This window comes from Eublepharis macularius, chromosome 6, assembly GCF_028583425.1.
Source record: "Eublepharis macularius isolate TG4126 chromosome 6, MPM_Emac_v1.0, whole genome shotgun sequence".
Lineage (NCBI taxonomy): Eukaryota > Metazoa > Chordata > Lepidosauria > Squamata > Eublepharidae > Eublepharis > Eublepharis macularius.
Genome location: NC_072795.1, coordinates 7,013,252 through 7,030,793, shown reverse-complemented (window position 1 = coordinate 7,030,793; position 17,542 = coordinate 7,013,252). Strand labels below are relative to the sequence as shown.

The following is a 17,542-nucleotide window of genomic DNA, read 5'->3' as shown; positions in this document are numbered from 1 at the left end:
CTCCTGTAATGGCTGCAGAGGGGAAGCGGAGAGCCTGTGACCGGGTGGACCGAGGAAATGATTGGGCAGACGGTCCACTGCACGCCAGCCTTCCAGGTGGGACCGAGCAAGCGGTGGCACTTTCAGGGACTCTAAGCTATGAGGGCCAGGGATGGTTGTCATTTGTTCACTCGGTTTTCTCAGACAATCCAGACTACCCCCCATTTGCATTCCAGTGTTTTCTGTGTTGCTTATGCATTTCCCCCCAGGTCTGATTTGTGGCGATTTAAGACTTAAAATGAAATTGTAGGGCTTAAGTGGACAGCCAAACCTTTGTAGTTTCCTCTCTTCTTCTTCCAGCTTAATTTATTACTTTCTGTCCTCTTCCATTAGCTGCCCATGATTCAATTGTAAATTATCCACTATTATTGATGTGCGTGCGTGCGTGCTGTTTTTCACTTTGTACCTAGCCAACGCCAGTGCTATTTTTAAACAAAACATATTTTTATGATTATCCTGTAATTCTGTTATGATGAGAAACAATTCCTTTTTAAAAAAAAAATGAGCAGTGACTTTGGCTGGCTACAAGGACAAACCGCACATAAAAGTTTTGCCCCTCTCCTTTGTCCCCAAAGGAAAAAGAATTAATAAATTGACCACAATTTTATGAGCACTACGAGAACAGGAAGTAATTGATGAGTAGGGTTGCCAGGTCCAGGTTGGGAAATTCCTGGAGATTTGGGGGGTGGAGCCTGAAGAGGGTGGGATTTGGGGAGGGGAGGGGCCTCAGTGGGATATAATTCCATAGGGTCCACCCACCAAAGCAGCCATTTTCTCCAGGGGAACTAATCTCTGTTGCCTGGAGACCAGTTGTAATTCCAGGAGATCTCCAACTATCACCTGGAGGCTGGCAAGCCTATTGATGAGGCTGAAAGCAAAGGAAAAGGAAAAACTGCAGGGTGAAGCAGAACCTTTTATAAACGGGAGTAGACCTACAGTACGCTCTTCCAACTCTATGTTTCAATGGGGCAGACTTGCATGGGGAATGGCATGCTCTATTAAGTGCCATGTGCAGCCACCGTTTCGATTCCGCTTCCAGCTGACTGCAGAACAGCAAGCCTTCACGCCTCAAAACAATTCTTGTCACGTGAAGAGGTCTTAGAGAACTTACATCGGCATCAAAGAGGACACCTGCATCCCACCCCCAGCTCTCCTTGGGCAGCTTAGGTCCAGGAGGGGGCTATACCTGTTGCACAGCATCCTGCTCAGTGCTCTCAGGCTCCCACATCAGGCTCAGCTGTGGCTTCTTGCCCAGCTTCTGGAAATGGAATCCCACCAGAGGCAAAGCCTGCAAAGAAGAAAGAGAGACAGGGCAGTGACAGATTTCTTGACAGGTGCACAGAACCGTGAGTCCAAAACTTGAGTGCGGGATTCAGAATTTAGGAAAAACTCGTTCGCTAAAATTTGGGAAGGATATAGATAAGGGACTGTCGTCTACAATATCAGGTCAATGTAATGACCTGATGGAGACTTCACATGCTAGACTCACAGACTTCTTGTGCAGTGAATTTCATTTTCTGTATTTACGGTCATTTGACCAATCATGTAACACCACTGCACTAAAAAGAAAATTCAAAGCATAAAGCAGAACAAATAAAACAATCTGGAATTAAGATCTAGTTACAGTGCAATATAATTTCTGATACCTGAATATCACCAAATAATATCTGGCTACTTGATAGGTAATCCTGGTATTCTTCTCGGACAGAAGATAAGCGAGTCTAGCTTTTTCAGTGAGGCCAGAAATTTTGCCTAATAATGGTATGATCATCTCATCAGGTGTTTCCTTATAATATGGGCAGCTGAAAAATGCTCTATAGTCTCTACCTCTCTTAAGAGTAAATTTCTGGAGATTTGTGGGTGGAGCCTGGAGAGAGCAGATTGGGGAGAGAGCTCAGTGGGGTATGACACCAGGGACTCCATGCTTGAAAAGCCGCCTTTTTCTTCAGGGGAACCGATCTCGGAAATCAGCTGCAATTCTGGGAGATCTCCAGCTCCCACCTGGAGACTGGCAACCCTTTGAACAGGGAAGGGAAGGTTGAGACATTTGGGGTTTTATCGTATTTATCCGTTATTTGGTAAAAACTGAAATTCATCAGTTTCAAAATATGACAGCTTTCGGCGGAGAATCCTTAAGGTTTCCCCAGCGTCTGCAAGGCTTTCCTCAAAATCTGTTCCGTTTATTATATTTATTATTTATTATTTATTTTTATTTGTCATTTATAGTCCGCCTTTCTCACGGAGACTCAGGGAGGATTACACAGTCAATATCAAGAACATCTCCATAAGCAATGCCATAGGGTGAATAGATACAAGCAGGGGTCATTTCACAGAAAAAGAGCTGGAGGAACTCGTTAGCATAACTCATTAGCATATGCCACGCCCCTTGCCATCACTGGAAGTGTGTCATTAGCATAACTGATTTGCATATGCCACACCCCCTGACCTCACCTAGCCTGGCTGTTTTGGACCCAATCCTGGCCATTCAGGGCCGAAATTGGGCCCAAAATGGCAAAAAGGGGCTGGAAATGGCTGAAAAGGGGCCCAAAATAGTCAGGATCAGGCCACTGCTGAGTGGGAGAGTGGTCCACCACCTGTCAGAGGCCCAATCAGGACTGTTTTGGCCCCAATCCAGGCTGAAACGGGCCCAAAATGGCTGAGAGTCAGGTGGGCGGGGCCACCTGACCTGTGACCTCTTTGGGGAACTGCCGGAACTGCGTTCCTGCGCGTTCCCCCTTGAAATGAGCCCTGGATACAAGTTTACAGAGACACAGCATTAGCAGGAATCCAGTACAACATAGTGGTAAAGTCTCTGGTTCCTAACTCATTATCAGATCATCTGAGATTCCCTCCCTACAATACAGCCCTCCTATCTGAGTAAAAAAGCGTTTTTGATTCATTTGGGAAGACACTTGCTCCACACACTCGCCAAGAACAGGAGAAGGAGCTGCTATCAGAGAAACGGTTGGTGGGGAGGCCAGGAGGCCCAGATTCTGGGGGCAGCAGTCTGGGGTGTCCCTCCCCCTGAATCCCCCCCCCCCCACACACATCATTTTTATCACAGTTCTCTTGTTCCAAATGAGACTTGACATTGGCTCAGACGTTCCAGGGGAAGCCCAGCTTCTGCTTCCACGACGAGGAATCTGGAGAAGTTTATCACAAGGGGCATTCGGGGCTTTCGTATTTAAATGTCAAGACCAAAAATCTACATCGAAAGCACAACTTTGCATTGAGTCACTCGCCTAGGATGAGTAACAATCTCTTTGGGGGAGGGGGTAGGCCTGAGGGTTCAAAGCACTGTGCTGATATAGAGAAGGGTTATTGAAATAAAAATCAATAAAACTGGTCTCTCTGAGAACCCTTTGGTAAAGACGGAGTCCCTTTCTCACCAATGGAACAGTCCCTAGCACAAAGGCCTGCAGAGGAACTTGGCTCGGCCACGTAACCACACCGGTGCAAACAATCTACCCTTGCAACTGTCAGGAACCGCTGCTTGTGTCAGGGGCCAAGGAACAGAGAATGTTCCACCCTGCATCTCAGAGCAACCATTTCCAAAGGTGAAATTAAAACTAACTTTCCCGTTTCCTCGTTCCAGGAGGGAAAAGTGCTTCCCGCGCCACATCAGCCCGGTTTTATTATGCTGCTATGAGCGCGTAATTATCCCCCTGATCGAGGGGCAGATGGAGGACGGGGGACTCACTCCTCCCCACCTCTGCCTGGCAGCTGCGCAAGAGGCTTCATTATCCTTGAATGCCAAGGCACAAGGGGACCCCCCCCCGCAAATGGAAAACCAGGGAAGGTGAACTATACGGACAAGTATGGTGGGGAGCAATAGCCGGGAGAGAGCCAGCAGGATTCGAGTTCAGTGGCACCTTAGAGTTTCAGAGTGTATGCTTTTGAGAAAATCTTGTTGGTTTCTTAAGGTGCCACTGGACTCAGTGCCATTTGAGGGGCAGGAGGGGGCAGGAGAGCAGCGCGAGGCTGGTGGGGACCGGCGGCAGCAGGCAGAGTGGATTCCCATCCCGTTTTGGTCCTCCACCCTTGCCTGAGCTCCCAAAAAGCTCTTCAAGCTGCCGCTGGCCATCTTTTAACTCTGTGGCAAGCCTCTCTCTCTCTCACACACACACCACTTCAGCTTGGGATTCTCTGTTTTTGTATGGGGGTTCTCTGGTTTGACTTGAGTCTCGGCAAGAAAGGCGGGTTATAAAAAAGCGAAATAAATAAAATAAAACAGTGTAAGCTGCTCAGCAATCAACGGATGCAGCTCAATTAAAATTAAAATAGAGAGGTGCCTGGAGAAAATAACGTACGTTGCAGTAGATGCGCTTCTGGACCCCGAACTTCAGCACCAGGACGTCAAAGGCTTCGTTGAGGACGCCCATCACCATGGCTTCCGACTCCAGGGGGCCGTTCTCCTGGGAGAGATGGGAGGGAGAAATCATACCTGGGACCATGGGCACCGACAACTCCCAGGCATTGCTGGGATTGTGCCCGCCTTCAGGAGTGGGCAGGGACATTAAAACAGCCCTGCCGCAAATGGAACCGAGGCCCCTGCAGTGATGCTGTTGCCACCGGCTCAGGGCTGAGCCAAGCCTTAGCTGAAAGCAAATCACCAGCCCTTTGCCGGAGCAGAGCAAAGATGGGATGCAGGATTACTAGGCCCAGAAAGGAAAAGGTCTTTATGTCAAGAGTTCCAGGGCTGGAAATGGTCTTAAGAGGCCATCTAGTCCAACCCCCTACTCCGTGCAGGAAATCCAAAATTAAACAACAACATTCAATTTATATACCGCCCTTCAGGACAACTTAACACCTACTCAGCATGCTTTACAAAGTATGCTATCATCATCATCATCATCATTATCATCATTATTCCTGACCAGCCTGTGCTTGAAGAGATCACCTGCACTGCATCTCTGCTCCATGCATACACCCTTCACATGAGCAGGCCTGCTGCGCCGTGGGGTGGAAGGGCTGCTGTCTCTCACCTTTACAAAGATAGCAAAGAAGAGATCAGCGCTCAGCTCCTGCGCCCTCTTGGAAGCCGTCTTCCGGTCATTGCAGTGATCCGCTTGCTTCTGGATCTCGTCTTTCTTCATCCTCAGGGCGGGGCCAGACCCTTGAAAGAAAGTAGACGGTTGCTGGAATAAGCACAGAAGGCAACTGGCTGCCCACTCACTCCCTGGAGGAGCGCAGGCACCACCTTGCAAGCAATTGCTCCTGGGCATGCATGGCCATGTGAAAGCCAGTAGGCACCACTTTGCAAGCAATTGCTCCTGGGCATGTATGGCCATGTGAAAGCCAGTAGGTACCACCTTGCAAGCAATTGCTCCTGGGCATGCATGGCCATGTGAAAGCCAGTAGGCACCACCTTGCAAGCAATTGCTCCTGGGCATGCATGGCCATGTGAAAGCCAGTAGGCACCACTTTGCAAGCAATTGCTCCTGGGCATGCATGGCCATGTGAAAGCCAGTAGGCACCACCTTGCAAGCAATTGCTCCTGGGCATGCATGGCCATGTGAAAGCCAGTAGGCACCACTTTGCAAGCAATTGCTCCTGGGCATGCATGGCCATGTGAAAGCCAGTAGGCACCACTTTGCAAGCAATTGCTCCTGGGCATGCATGGCCATGTGAAAGCCAGTAGGCACCACCTTGCAAGCAATTGCTCCTGGGCATGCATGGCCATGTGAAAGCCAGTAGGCACCACTTTGCAAGCAATTGCTCCTGGGCATGTATGGCCATGTGAAAGCCAGTAGGCACCACCTTGCAAGCAATTGCTCCTGGGCATGCATGGCCATGTGAAAGCCAGTAGGCACCACCTTGCAAGCAATTGCTCCTGGGCATGCATGGCCATGTGAAAGCCAGTAGGCACCACCTTGCAAGCAATTGCTCCTGGGCATGCATGGCCATGTGAAAGCCAGTAGGCACCACCTTGCAAGCAATTGCTCCTGGGCATGCATGGCCATGTGAAAGCCAGTAGGCACCACCTTGCAAGCAATTGCTCCTGGGCATGTATGGCCATGTGAAAGCCAGTAGGCACCACCTTGCAAGCAATTGCTCCTGGGCATGTATGGCCATGTGAAAGCCAGTAGGCACCACCTTGCAAGCAATTGCTCCTGGGCATGCATGGCCATGTGAAAGCCAGTAGGCACCACCTTGCAAGCAATTGCTCCTGGGCATGCATGGCCATGTGAAAGCCAGTAGGCACCACCTTGCAAGCAATTGCTCCTGGGCATGCATGGCCATGTGAAAGCCAGTAGGCACCACCTTGCAAGCAATTGCTCCTGGGCATGTATGGCCATGTGAAAGCCAGTAGGCACCACCTTGCAAGCAATTGCTCCTGGGCATGCATGGCCATGTGAAAGCCAGTAGGCACCACCTTGCAAGCAATTGCTCCTGGGCATGCATGGCCATGTGAAAGCCAGTAGGCACCACCTTGCAAGCTATTGCTCCTGGGCATGCATGGCCATGTGAAAGCCAGCAGCCACCACCTTGCAAGCAATTGCTCCTGGGCATGTATGGCCATGTGAAAGCCAGTAGGCACCACCTTGCAAGCAATTGCTCCTGGGCATGCATGGCCATGTGAAAGCCAGTAGGCACCACCTTGCAAGCAATTGCTCCTGGGCATGCATGGCCATGTGAAAGCCAGTAGGCACCACCTTGCAAGCTATTGCTCCTGGGCATGCATGGCCATGTGAAAGTCAGCAGCCACCACCTTGCAAGCTATTGCTCCTGGGCAGACTATGGCCATGTGAAAGTCAGCCTGTAGCATAGAGCCACAAGTGGCTGAGCCTGCCTGGAGGGCGGGGGCAGAGAGAGAACGAGATGGTGGGCTACAAGCAATCAGGTCACCCCAGTAGGGGATGCCAAAGCCCAGCCATCAATTCAGAGAGATGCAGCGTAGGGAGAAACTACCCACTCTGTCTCTCAAAATGCACCTGGGGTCGTTCAATAAGACAGGAGCAGCAGGTTTGAGGTGAAACTGAAACAAAGCTATAGACAGACAGAGAACAGATGGTCTTACTGCAGGCTCTTGCAATAGCCACCAACATAAATGTTCCTACGCACTGCAAGAGCTGACGGGACTGCGTCTCAGGCTTGTATGTGTGAACCCCCATTGCTGCAAATGTGTGGCAGCACCTCCGGCCGCACACGGGGATCACCACACACAATCTGCAAAAGGTGGCGAATAAGGCATATGGGAATAGTACATTGTCTTGCCCTCACACGATATTCAGTGTGTGGCAGGGTCACAGCCCTGTGGCAAAGCACGCGCTTCGGGCGCTGAAGGAGCAGGCAAGGTCCAACCTCTGGCATCTGCAGCCAAGTGGATCTTTGGGACAGGAAGAGGGACCTTCTGCCTGCAATCTGGGAGATCTGCAGTCACTGCACGTGAGAAATGGTGTGCTGCAAAGCAGCTGCATGTTCCTTTACGTCCTGCACTGGAAGCGGCCACCAGGCACTGGCAGAGCACCTGATCTGCAAGCACTGGGTCTGGCATGCAGCCCCTGGCTGACCAAGGGTCTCAGCGGGCAGGTCTCCTAATAACATTGGGCTTCATGGGCCAACAGGCTGATTCAAGGGAAGGTTGCTTTGTGTGCTCATGTGTGCAGAAGGCCAACGGCTCGCTTCCACATCCTCTTTCATTTAGGATGCAAGCAGAGCCCTGCCAGACGATGATAACAACAACGTTCGATTTATATACTGCCCTTCCGGACAACTTAATGCCCACTCAGAGCAGTTTACAAAGTATGTCATTATTATACCCACAACAAAACTCCCTGTGAGGTGGGTGGGGCTGAGAGAGCTCCGAAAGAGCTGCAGCTGACCCAAGGTCACCCAGCTGGCTTCAAGCGGAGGAGCGGGGAATAAAACCAAGCTCTCCAGATTAGAGTCCTGCTGCTCTTAACCACTACACCAAACTGGCTCTCAGACCACACACTCATCAGACCAGTGGTCCGTCGAGTCCGGCATCCCCTCACCCAGTGGCCAGCCAGTTCCTCTACAGGGCCAACAACAGGGCACAGATTTTAATTTTTGTTATTTATAGTCTGCCTTCTCACTTGGACTTAAGGCAGATTATACAGTGCAAGTCAATACAATCAACAGTTGAGACATTCAATAAGCAATATAATAGGGTATGGATGGCAGAAATTTGAAAACAAGCATGGATCTGAGTACAGGTATGAAACACTGTCAAAAGAAAAAAAATAATTTGACACAATATATTAACGCGGAAGCTCTCAGCAAGAACAGATCTATGCTACCAAACAGTATCCAGTAGTATAGTCTTCAGTCCCTGTCCCTTTACCAAGACATCTCTCTGAGCCACTTCTTACAGCACAGGCCTGTTGCCCAAGTAAAAAATCCTTCCTGAATAATTCAGTTTTGCATAGTTTACAGAGAGAGAAGGGTTCAAGCCAGGAAGGATCGTGAACAGCACCAGAGGCTGATGGGGAAGAAACCTCCTCCTCTGAAATACAGAGGAGTTAGCCGTGTTAGTCTGTAGTAGCAAAATCAAAAAGAGTCCAGTAGCACCTTTAAGACTAACCAACTTTATTGTAGCATAAGTTTTCGAGAATCACAGTTCTCTTTGTCAGATGCATCTGACGAAGAGAACTGTGATTCTCGAAAGCTTATGCTACAATAAAGTTGGTTAGTCTTAAAGGTGCTACTGGACTCCCTCTGAAATACGTTTGTTTTCATTGCTATATTTTGTTCTCTTACTGGGAACTACAATTCCCAAAAGCCCTTAAGGGCCCAAGAACAACCCCTCTAGGGTTTTCTAGGCATAGAAGGCAGGAAAGTTAAGACACATGGATTAAAGGCATGACTCTTTTATTCCTTATTTTGGGGGATATTTGAGAAACACAGAATTGAACAAGGTATCTTTGTTTCCCCGTCTGGAAGGAGAATTTGGCTTTTGCTCATTTGTAAGAAAGGTGAGTTTATGATTTCATAAACAGATCTTGGACAAGAATGAATCAAGGAAGGCGGACATGGCCACTATACTGCTTGCCCCTAGTTCCAGATTATTTATGAACCAATTAAATAACGCCGGTCCCAATACTGCTCCTTGTGGGACCCCACTACTTACTTCTCTCCATTGTGAGAACGGTCCATTTATTCTTACTCTTTGCTTCCTGTAATTTAACCAGTTTTTAATCCATGAACAGACTTGTCCTCTTATCCCCTGATTGCTAAACTGACTTAGGCATCTTTGGTGAGTGATCTTGTCAAAAGCCTTTTGAACGTCCAAGTATATAATAGTAAAGAGTGTAGTAGCACCTTTAAGACTAACCAACTTTATTGCAGCATTAGCTTTCGAGAGCCAGAGCTCTCTTCATCAGCTGCATCGTGCATCTGACGAAGAGAGTTGTGGTTCTTGAAAGCGTATGATACATTTGACGATGCATCTGACAAAGAGAGCTGTGGCTCTCGAAAGCTTATGCTACATCTGACGATGCATCTGACGAAGGGAGCTGTGGCTCTCGAAAGCTTATGCTACATCTGACGATGCATCTGACGAAGGGAGCTGTGGCTCTCGAAAGCTTATGCTACATCTGACGATGCATCTGACAAAGAGAGCTGTGGCTCTCGAAAGCTTACGCTACAGTAAAGTTGGTTAGTCTTAAAGGTGCTACTAAACTCTTTACTATTTTGCTGCTACAGACTAACATGGCTAACTCCTCTGCAAGTATGTAATGTTGACCAGGCTGCCATTATCGACATGTTTTTTCACTTGCTCAGAGAACTCCAAAAGGTTGGTGAGGCAGAAGTCATCTGATTTTCGCTCAGAATGTCTACTCACCAGTGTAAAAAGGTAGGTAAAGGTAGTCCCCTGTGCAAGCACCGAGTCATTATTGACCCATGGGGGGGACATCGCATCATGGCGTTTTCTTGGCAGACTTTTTACAGGGTGGTTTGCCATTGCCTTCCCCAGTCATCTACACTTTACCCCCAAGAAACTGGATACTCATTTTACCAACTTCGGAAGGATGGAAGGCTGAGTCAACCTTGAGCCGGCTACCTGAACCTGGCTTCCGCTGGGATCGAACTCAGGGCAGATCGAACTCAGAGCATGAGCAGAGCTTGGGCTGCAGTACTGCAGCTTACCCCTCTGTGCCACGGGTATTTCATTTTCCCCCCTTTATATCTCACTGTTCTCTCTCATCAGGACTCAAAGCAGCTTACCCATGTCATTCCACCCTCCTCCATCTTATTCTCACAACCATCACCATCTTGAGAAGTAGGTTAAGCAGAGAGATTGTTAGGAGCCCAGGGTCACCTGGTGAGCTCCCCTGGCAGAGCTGGGATTCTTTTCCTGCTGTCCCAGGTTCTAGTCCAGTAGCATCTATAAGACTAGCAAAATTTGTGGTACGGTAGGAGCTTTCGTGAGCTACAGCTCACTTCTTCAGATACAGCTAGAATGTGCGTCCATCTGTCCTTATAGCTTGGAGAGTGATTTCAGATGCTGAATGTCAATAGCTGGTGACTGACAACAGCAGGCATGATAGGATAGGGTGGGGCATGCAGAGGGGTGGTGGGTGTGGAGAAAGCAGCATTGGTAATAAGACAGGGAGCCCAGGTCTCAATTCAATCCAGGTGGATGCATTGTCTTGAGCTTCCTTATCAGCTGCAATTCAGCAGTCTCTCTTTCTAACTTCCCTTTGAAATTCTTCTGCAGGAGATCTGCTACTTTTAGGCCAGCAACTGAATGTCCTCTAGGGAGATAAGAGAGACTGCTGAATTGCAAGCTGATTTCTTCACACCCACCAGATGGACTCACATTCTAGCTGTATCTGAAGAAGTGAGCTCTGGCTCATGAAAGCTCCTATCGTACCACAAATGTTGTTAGTCTTGTAGGTGCTACTGGGACTCTTGCTCTTTTCTGCTGCTACAAACAGACGAACACGGCTACCCGTCTTGATCCAGGTCCTAGTATGACACTCTAACAGCTATGCCATGCCGTCTCTCAACAAAGCATTGGCCTTCCCTAAAGAAATGGTGCCCATCGGAGATGACCAACTACAACTGGCAGGTGTTCGTTCTCTGTGTTCAGAGACTGACAAAGGCCATGCACGCCCCTTCCGAACGGACTTCCCTGGGACACCTGGTTGGATTTTGCCAGGAAACAGAAAGCAGAGCTTGGTTCTGACCCAGCACAGCAGATCTTATCTGCAGGTTCTCAGTCGGGAGACCCCTCGACCGCTTCCTGAGCAGCGCAGCCTGGCCCATCATTTGGCAGTGTCTTCCCGAGAACCTACCGAGAGAAGCGGAGAGCAGCCGGTGCACCAGGATGTCCGGGAAGCGGCGGATGGGCGATGTGAAGTGCGTGTACAGGGGGACGTTCAGGGCATAATGGTGGAAGAGTTCCTCGTCCTCGAACACCCCGGCACAGAAATACGCAGCCATCTGGAAGAGAAGGGGGGCTGGTCAGAGCCTCTTTGGGGAAGAGGTTTTGCGGGTGAGACATGGCTGCCTTGAAGGACGAAAATGCATAAGGCACAGAATGATTGCTGCAAAACTGAGTTTTAAAAAGAAGGCACCTGGCACTTCTTGACTTTTTAAGTGGATGTTCAGGAATTGTGACATTTTTAATGGACATGGCGATAACGTTTTTAATTTTATGTATTTATTTAACTACATTGGTACTCCGCCTTTCTCCTCAACGGGGATCCAAAGTGGCACGCTTACAGCATTCTCCCAATCTCCATTTTATCCTCAAGGCCACCCGGTGAGGTAGGTTGAACTGAGTGCGTGTGACGGATTCGAGAACTCTGAGCCCGGGAATATCGAGGCAGCTTTCCTCCCCTTTTAGTTGTCATTTTTGTTGCTGTCGTTTTCTCAGTTCTGTAATCCTGGTCCTACTGCACTGACTATCGGAGGCCCTTGTTGGCTGATTGAACTGGGTTTTTTTTTACCAAAATTCTGCAATCTGCCTTGAGTTTCAGTGAGAAAGACAGGCTCTAAATGAAGTAAATAAAAAAACCCGATGCTATAACCACTACACCACGCTGACCCTGTGCTTTGGGAAAAGAAGATAAATATATATACTGATCTGCTAAGCTTTTGGATCAAGAAGCTGAAATGGGCCTTGTAGTGATGGATGTCTTTCCATTTTCTAAGGGATTAGTACAGCCAATGGAGTGGTTCCCTCCGACACACACACAACAGTTCCTTGTTGGTTTGCTTTTTTAAAGCATTTTAAAGCATTCTGAAAATTCTCTCCCTCTCTCCTTTGCTCTCCTTCCGCAGGTGCAAGAGTTGCCAATTCTTGAGCATTATCTAATTCTGGCTCCTCCTCTGATCTTTCTCAACCACCAGCTTCAAGCAAAGAGCGCTAAGCTATCTTCAAGTCGATGGTTGTTGTGGGTTTTCCGGGCTGTATTGCCGTGGTCTTGGCACTGTAGTTCCTGGCGTTTTGCCAGCAGCTGTGGCTGGCATCTTCAGAGGTGTAGCACCGAAAGACAGAGATCTCTCAGTGTCTGATAAATATGGTCGAAGGCAGAGTCAGGATACAAGATGATCTGGACAGGTTGGAAAGCTGGGCTAAAACAAACAGTTCTGCATTTAGGTAGGAAAAATCGAAGGCATAATTATAGGACAGGGGAGACTTTTCTTGGCAGTAGTATGTGCAAAAAGCATCTAGGGGTCTTAGTAGACCATACACTGAACATGAGCCAGCAGTGTGATGCGGTAGCTAAAAAGGCAAATGCGATTTTGGGCTGTATCAACAGAAGCACAGTGTCCGGATCACGCAAAGTGATGGTACCACTCTACTCTGCTCTGGTTAAACCTCACCTAGATTATTGTGTTTAGTTTTGGGCACCACATTTTCAGAAGTATAGACAAGGTGGAACATGTCCAGAGGAGGGCAATGATCCTGAGGGTGTTTTGCCATCTTCTGGGCATGGAGCAGGGGTCACTGGGAGTGTGTGGAGGGAGCGGAGGGAGTTGTGAATTTCCTGCACTGTGCAGGGGGTTGGACTAGATGACCCTAGAGGTCCCTTCCAACCCTAGGATTCTATGAATCCAAGTTTCTCCTCAGCCAGGAATCCACCTGGTGGCGCACTGTTCTTAAACTGCTGCTATGTTCAACTGCACTGTTGCACTATTTGTTATTAACTGTATTGCCGCCATCAAGAAAAAGAGTGCTGCTATTTTATACATATATATTTTTGTATGATGCTTTTAAATGTTTCATATGGAATGTTTTAAATGTTTTTAATGCTGTTATCCGCCCTGAGCCTGCATGCGGGGAGGGCGGAATACAAATACAATAAAATAAATAAAAATAAATAAATAAATGCAGGGCGTGCCTCTCAGCTCCAGCCTCTCCTGCCGTTTGCGATATGGGCACCCTAATCCTGCCCAGCCTCGAGGAGTGGGTTTCCAACCGTTATGGGGAGAGATGTGGACTGCTCTGAACACTAACAAAAAGCGCTCGGGAGTGCCAAGTCTCCCTCTTAAATAAAGTATCGATGGCAGCTGCTGTTCCAGGTGGAGCCTGCTTCTGCTTTGCTGCCCCTGCCAAGACGGAGAACGTGCTTGTTTTGGATCCAGGTCAGAGACAAGGAAGGCTGGAAAAGGGGCCAGGGCCGGGTCGGGCAGGCCCAGGTGATGTATGGGCAATCGGTTTAACAGATGGGCCGAGACATCACATCAGATTTCCGCAGGAAGGCTGTCTCCAGGCCAGGAACAAGGGATCCGGCACCGTCTTTGGCCGGACAGCCTCAAGCCCGACCCCGACCATTCAAGGTCTCCCCGACCTTTTGTGGAATACGGTTTCTGTTCAGCAGCTCCACAAACACCCCTCTGCTCATATTTAAAAGCAGGCGCCCTCTCCCTCCTCCAGGGCAATCCATCATAGAGATTAAGGGAAGTATTCAGCTCTCCGGGCTTGACTCCCATGATACGAGATCTAAAGATCAGGCCCGTAATAAGTCAAAGCTGACTTGACGTTTTCCGTCCTGTGGGAAGAAGCTGGCCAGCCGCAAGCTCAACCTACCCGCTTTCCTTGAAACGTTACATTTGGGGGTCTTTTCTCAGGACCTTCGAAAAGAGAAAGCGCTTGGGGAAGAGTCACAAAAATACAAGTTTGGAGTCAGCTTGGTGTGAGGTTGTCATTCTATTTCCTGCATCCAGGACTTCTTAAAACTCTGTCACGGCGAGCCTCCTTTGGCCAGGAGAGTGTATCTGCACTGGGAATGTTTCTTTGCAATTTGTTGTTAATGTCTGTCTGAGGAACGGTTGCGCATCCAGACAAGATTTCAGGATTTGCCGTGGCTTTGGTTCCTGGTCTTCTCATGCATTAAACAGGTGCAGGTTTTTGCATGGCTGGCCTGACCTGATAATTTTCCTGTTCAAATACTCTACACAAAAGGAATCTATGCCACAAGCCTTCCAGGGCACTGGTCCACCAGGACTTTTCATGGTTAAGCTCACTGGCCAGTCTGCCCATGCTTTTAGCAGGATTTGCATGTGATTAGCCATATCCCAGGGGGCCTACAACTGCAGCCCAAGGGGCCTACAACTGGAGCAAGGGCTTGTCCTTTGATTGCCACCCTCCAGGTGGGGACCGAACACATCTGACAAAGAGAGCTGTGGCTCTCGAAAGTTTATGCTGCAATACAGTTGGTTAGTCTTAAAGGTGCTACTGGACTCTTTACTATTTTGCAACACCGCTAACTCCTCTGGATCTATGACCCTGGAGGAAATAGCAGCTTTGGAGGGTGGGCTCTATGAAAGTGCATACCCCTCCCCAAACTCCGTCTTCTCCAGGCTCCAACCCCCAACTCTCCTGGAATTTCCCAGGACAGAGCAGGACCTTCATGAAGGGCAGTGGGCAAATGGCAGCACTCTGTTGACTGGGCAAGGGCAGAACGCAGACCGTAAATACAGGCTGCCTGTCAAGCACAAGGGCTCGTGCAAAGCTGTACTGCCGGCCTCTTCTGTGCCTGACGGAAACTACAGAGGGCCCAGGAGTTGCTCACCAGGCATGGCCAGGGGATCGAGACTCAGAATTCCTGACACCCGTGGCTGTAAAGAACTCGGCCACGTGTGCAGCTATGTTGGGGGGAGGGGGAGTGCCACACTTCCTGGCCCAAAGCCAGTTGCTTGGTGTTCCTCTGATGAGCTCGTTTGCTCCTTTCTGCTGATTAAGAGCCCCCCATGGTCCTTGAGGTGATTTCTTTTTTAATGCTTCTTTGCAGAGACTCTGAAGCTTGGGCCCAACAGTCAGGTGATTCCCCCCCCCCTTTTCCATCAATGGCTTGGCTCATCAATAGAGATGGGCACGAACCAGGAAAATGGCGGTTTGTCGTAGTTCGTGGTTCATTGCATTTCACAAACCTCAAACCGGCATGAAATTACCCGGTTTGCAAACCGGTTCATTTGGTTTGTGAATATGTCACTCCCAGGTCAGCAGAAGATCTGCAGAAAGCCCATCCCCCCCATTACCTAGGATACTGATTGATCAGCCCCAGGCTGTCTGCAGTGATAACCGAAAAATGAACCAAACGAACCAGCGTAAAAATCGTCACAGTTCATCAAGGTTTTTCAGAAAGGCCCTCTGACAAACCACCAGTTTGCGAACCAAAAAACAGCCCAGTTCGTGACGAACTTTGGTTTGTATTTCAGTTTGTGCCCACCTCTACTCATGAACTCCATCTATACAGCATGAGTTTGAATGTCCAATCTTCCTTCTTGCTTGTTTCAGGACTGGACCTCGTTCACTCACAGAACTTTTCCAAACTAGGGTTGCTGGCGCTAAGCGATTAGCCGAATAACACTGGCTTAAAAATATTTATATTCTGCCTCCTCTCCCCAAAGGGCCCAAGGCAGCTTGTATATCTCTAATTGAGAGTTTCAGCGTTGCACCCTGCAGAATGGAGTCTTCCCTACCCAACAGCTGCATGAAGGGCAGGTGAGAGAGGGGATGAGTCAGCCCCCAAGATCAGTAAGCAGTAAAGCTCCATTTCTGGCACAGCCCAGCTCTGGAGTGGCTGCCATACGGCTTCCTGAGCTGGGTCAGATTGAGCGGCCGGTTCTGCTCCCAGAGCTGCCACTTCTACCCATTCTGTTTGGCTTCATCCCTGCAACTGTTGTTAAGCTTTGGTGGCCAGAACCTGTGGATATTATTGGAACTAACTAGACAAACTGCTCCACCAACTTCAGATCAGCCAGGCATCACCACCTACAGAGCTCAACTGGGCACAGACACTGTATGCCTGGAAAGCTTGAATGAGGCTTGTGGGAGGCAGGGAGGGCTCTTGGCACTGCTGATCACTCATAGCTGACCAGGTCCACTAGTAAAGAGTCCAGTATCACCTTTAAGACTAACCAACTTATTGGTAGCATAAGCTTTTGAGAACCACAGCTCTCTTCGGCAACTACAGCCTAACACGGCTAACTCCTCCAGTTCCACTAGAACGTCTTATGTTCCTGTTGGGACGATCACCACTGCAGTTGCCCCAGCCCATGCTGGCAGCACGTCTGGCTCACAGCTAGGCAGAGGGGGCATGGAGGAATCGAACAGCATCTGTTTGGTGTGCAGATGGGTGCCGGTTCAATCCCTGTTAGCATGCCCAGTTAAAGGATCTCTGTCAACAGGTTCTCTGCCTGAGATTTTGCCCAGCCACTGCCAGTTACAGACAACGATAAGCTCAATGTTCCCCTGGTCTGGCCCCAACAAGCATCTAGCTCCTGGGCATCCTGGAAAGCACGGGAAGAGCAGGCAGGAGCCAGGAAAGGACAGCAGGAGAGTCCAAAGCCCGGGATGGTGTTCCAGACCTCAGGAAGGAGAGAGACGAGTGGCTGAGCTGAGTGGAAGGGTCCAGCCCTAGCAGTTCCTGGCATGTCTCAGAAATGAAAAGGTCACAGGCTCTCATGGTCTGGGTATGTTCTGCTGACCACAGTGCCTTCCCTTGAAGCAGAGGCCTTCCCCCAGTGGTTCCTGGTTTTCCGGCCCAGCAGCGGAAGAGCCGGGTGCATTAGTGGAAGGCACTGGTCCTAGCTGACTGGCTCTGCAGGACGCAGCCCTGGGGAGGCTGGGGCCTTACCTGCATGGGCCTGGATAGCATGTTGGTCAGCACTGCCTTCTTGGCTTCGGCGTATTTGCTGTTCCCAAAAGTTTCGCTCAGGCTTTTCTGAGGAGGAGAGACAAAGACAGGTGTCACTCAGCGCAGCAGGCAAACCCCTGGCTTGAGGTTCCTCTCTCCCAGCAGCCTCAGCTGAGTTGCTCTAGCCCAACACTGCTACCCGCCTTGCGGGGGCAGGGGAGGGGTTGTTGCTAGGATAACATGAATGAATGAATGAATGAATGAATGAATGAATGAATGAATGAAGTCCACGATAAATGCTGTAGACTCTTTAAAACACTGAAGGTGTGCCGAGTACTATTAAGAGAATCCAAGACCTTCAACCTAAAAGATGTGTGATTAGGATAGTGTTATAATTAATATAGACAGGAGACACGGTGCTTTATCATGGCTGGAAAAAGCAG

The 17,542-nt window shown here is 49.2% G+C and overlaps 1 protein-coding gene across 2 annotated transcripts in view; it reads right to left on the bottom strand.

Annotated features, from left to right (window-relative positions):
• DIS3L2 (DIS3 like 3'-5' exoribonuclease 2) overlaps positions 1-17,542 on the bottom strand; it is a 312,241-nt gene that overhangs the window by 5,614 nt on the left and 289,085 nt on the right. For both annotated transcript variants that reach the window (XM_054983630.1, XM_054983631.1), the window contains 5 exons: positions 17,100-17,186; positions 11,304-11,451; positions 5,025-5,155; positions 4,350-4,454; positions 1,226-1,327 (listed from right to left, as the gene is read on the bottom strand). In XM_054983630.1, coding sequence (XP_054839605.1) covers positions 1,226-1,327; positions 4,350-4,454; positions 5,025-5,155; positions 11,304-11,451; positions 17,100-17,186 — 573 coding nt within the window. The remainder of the gene's footprint in view (positions 1-1,225; positions 1,328-4,349; positions 4,455-5,024; positions 5,156-11,303; positions 11,452-17,099; positions 17,187-17,542) is intronic.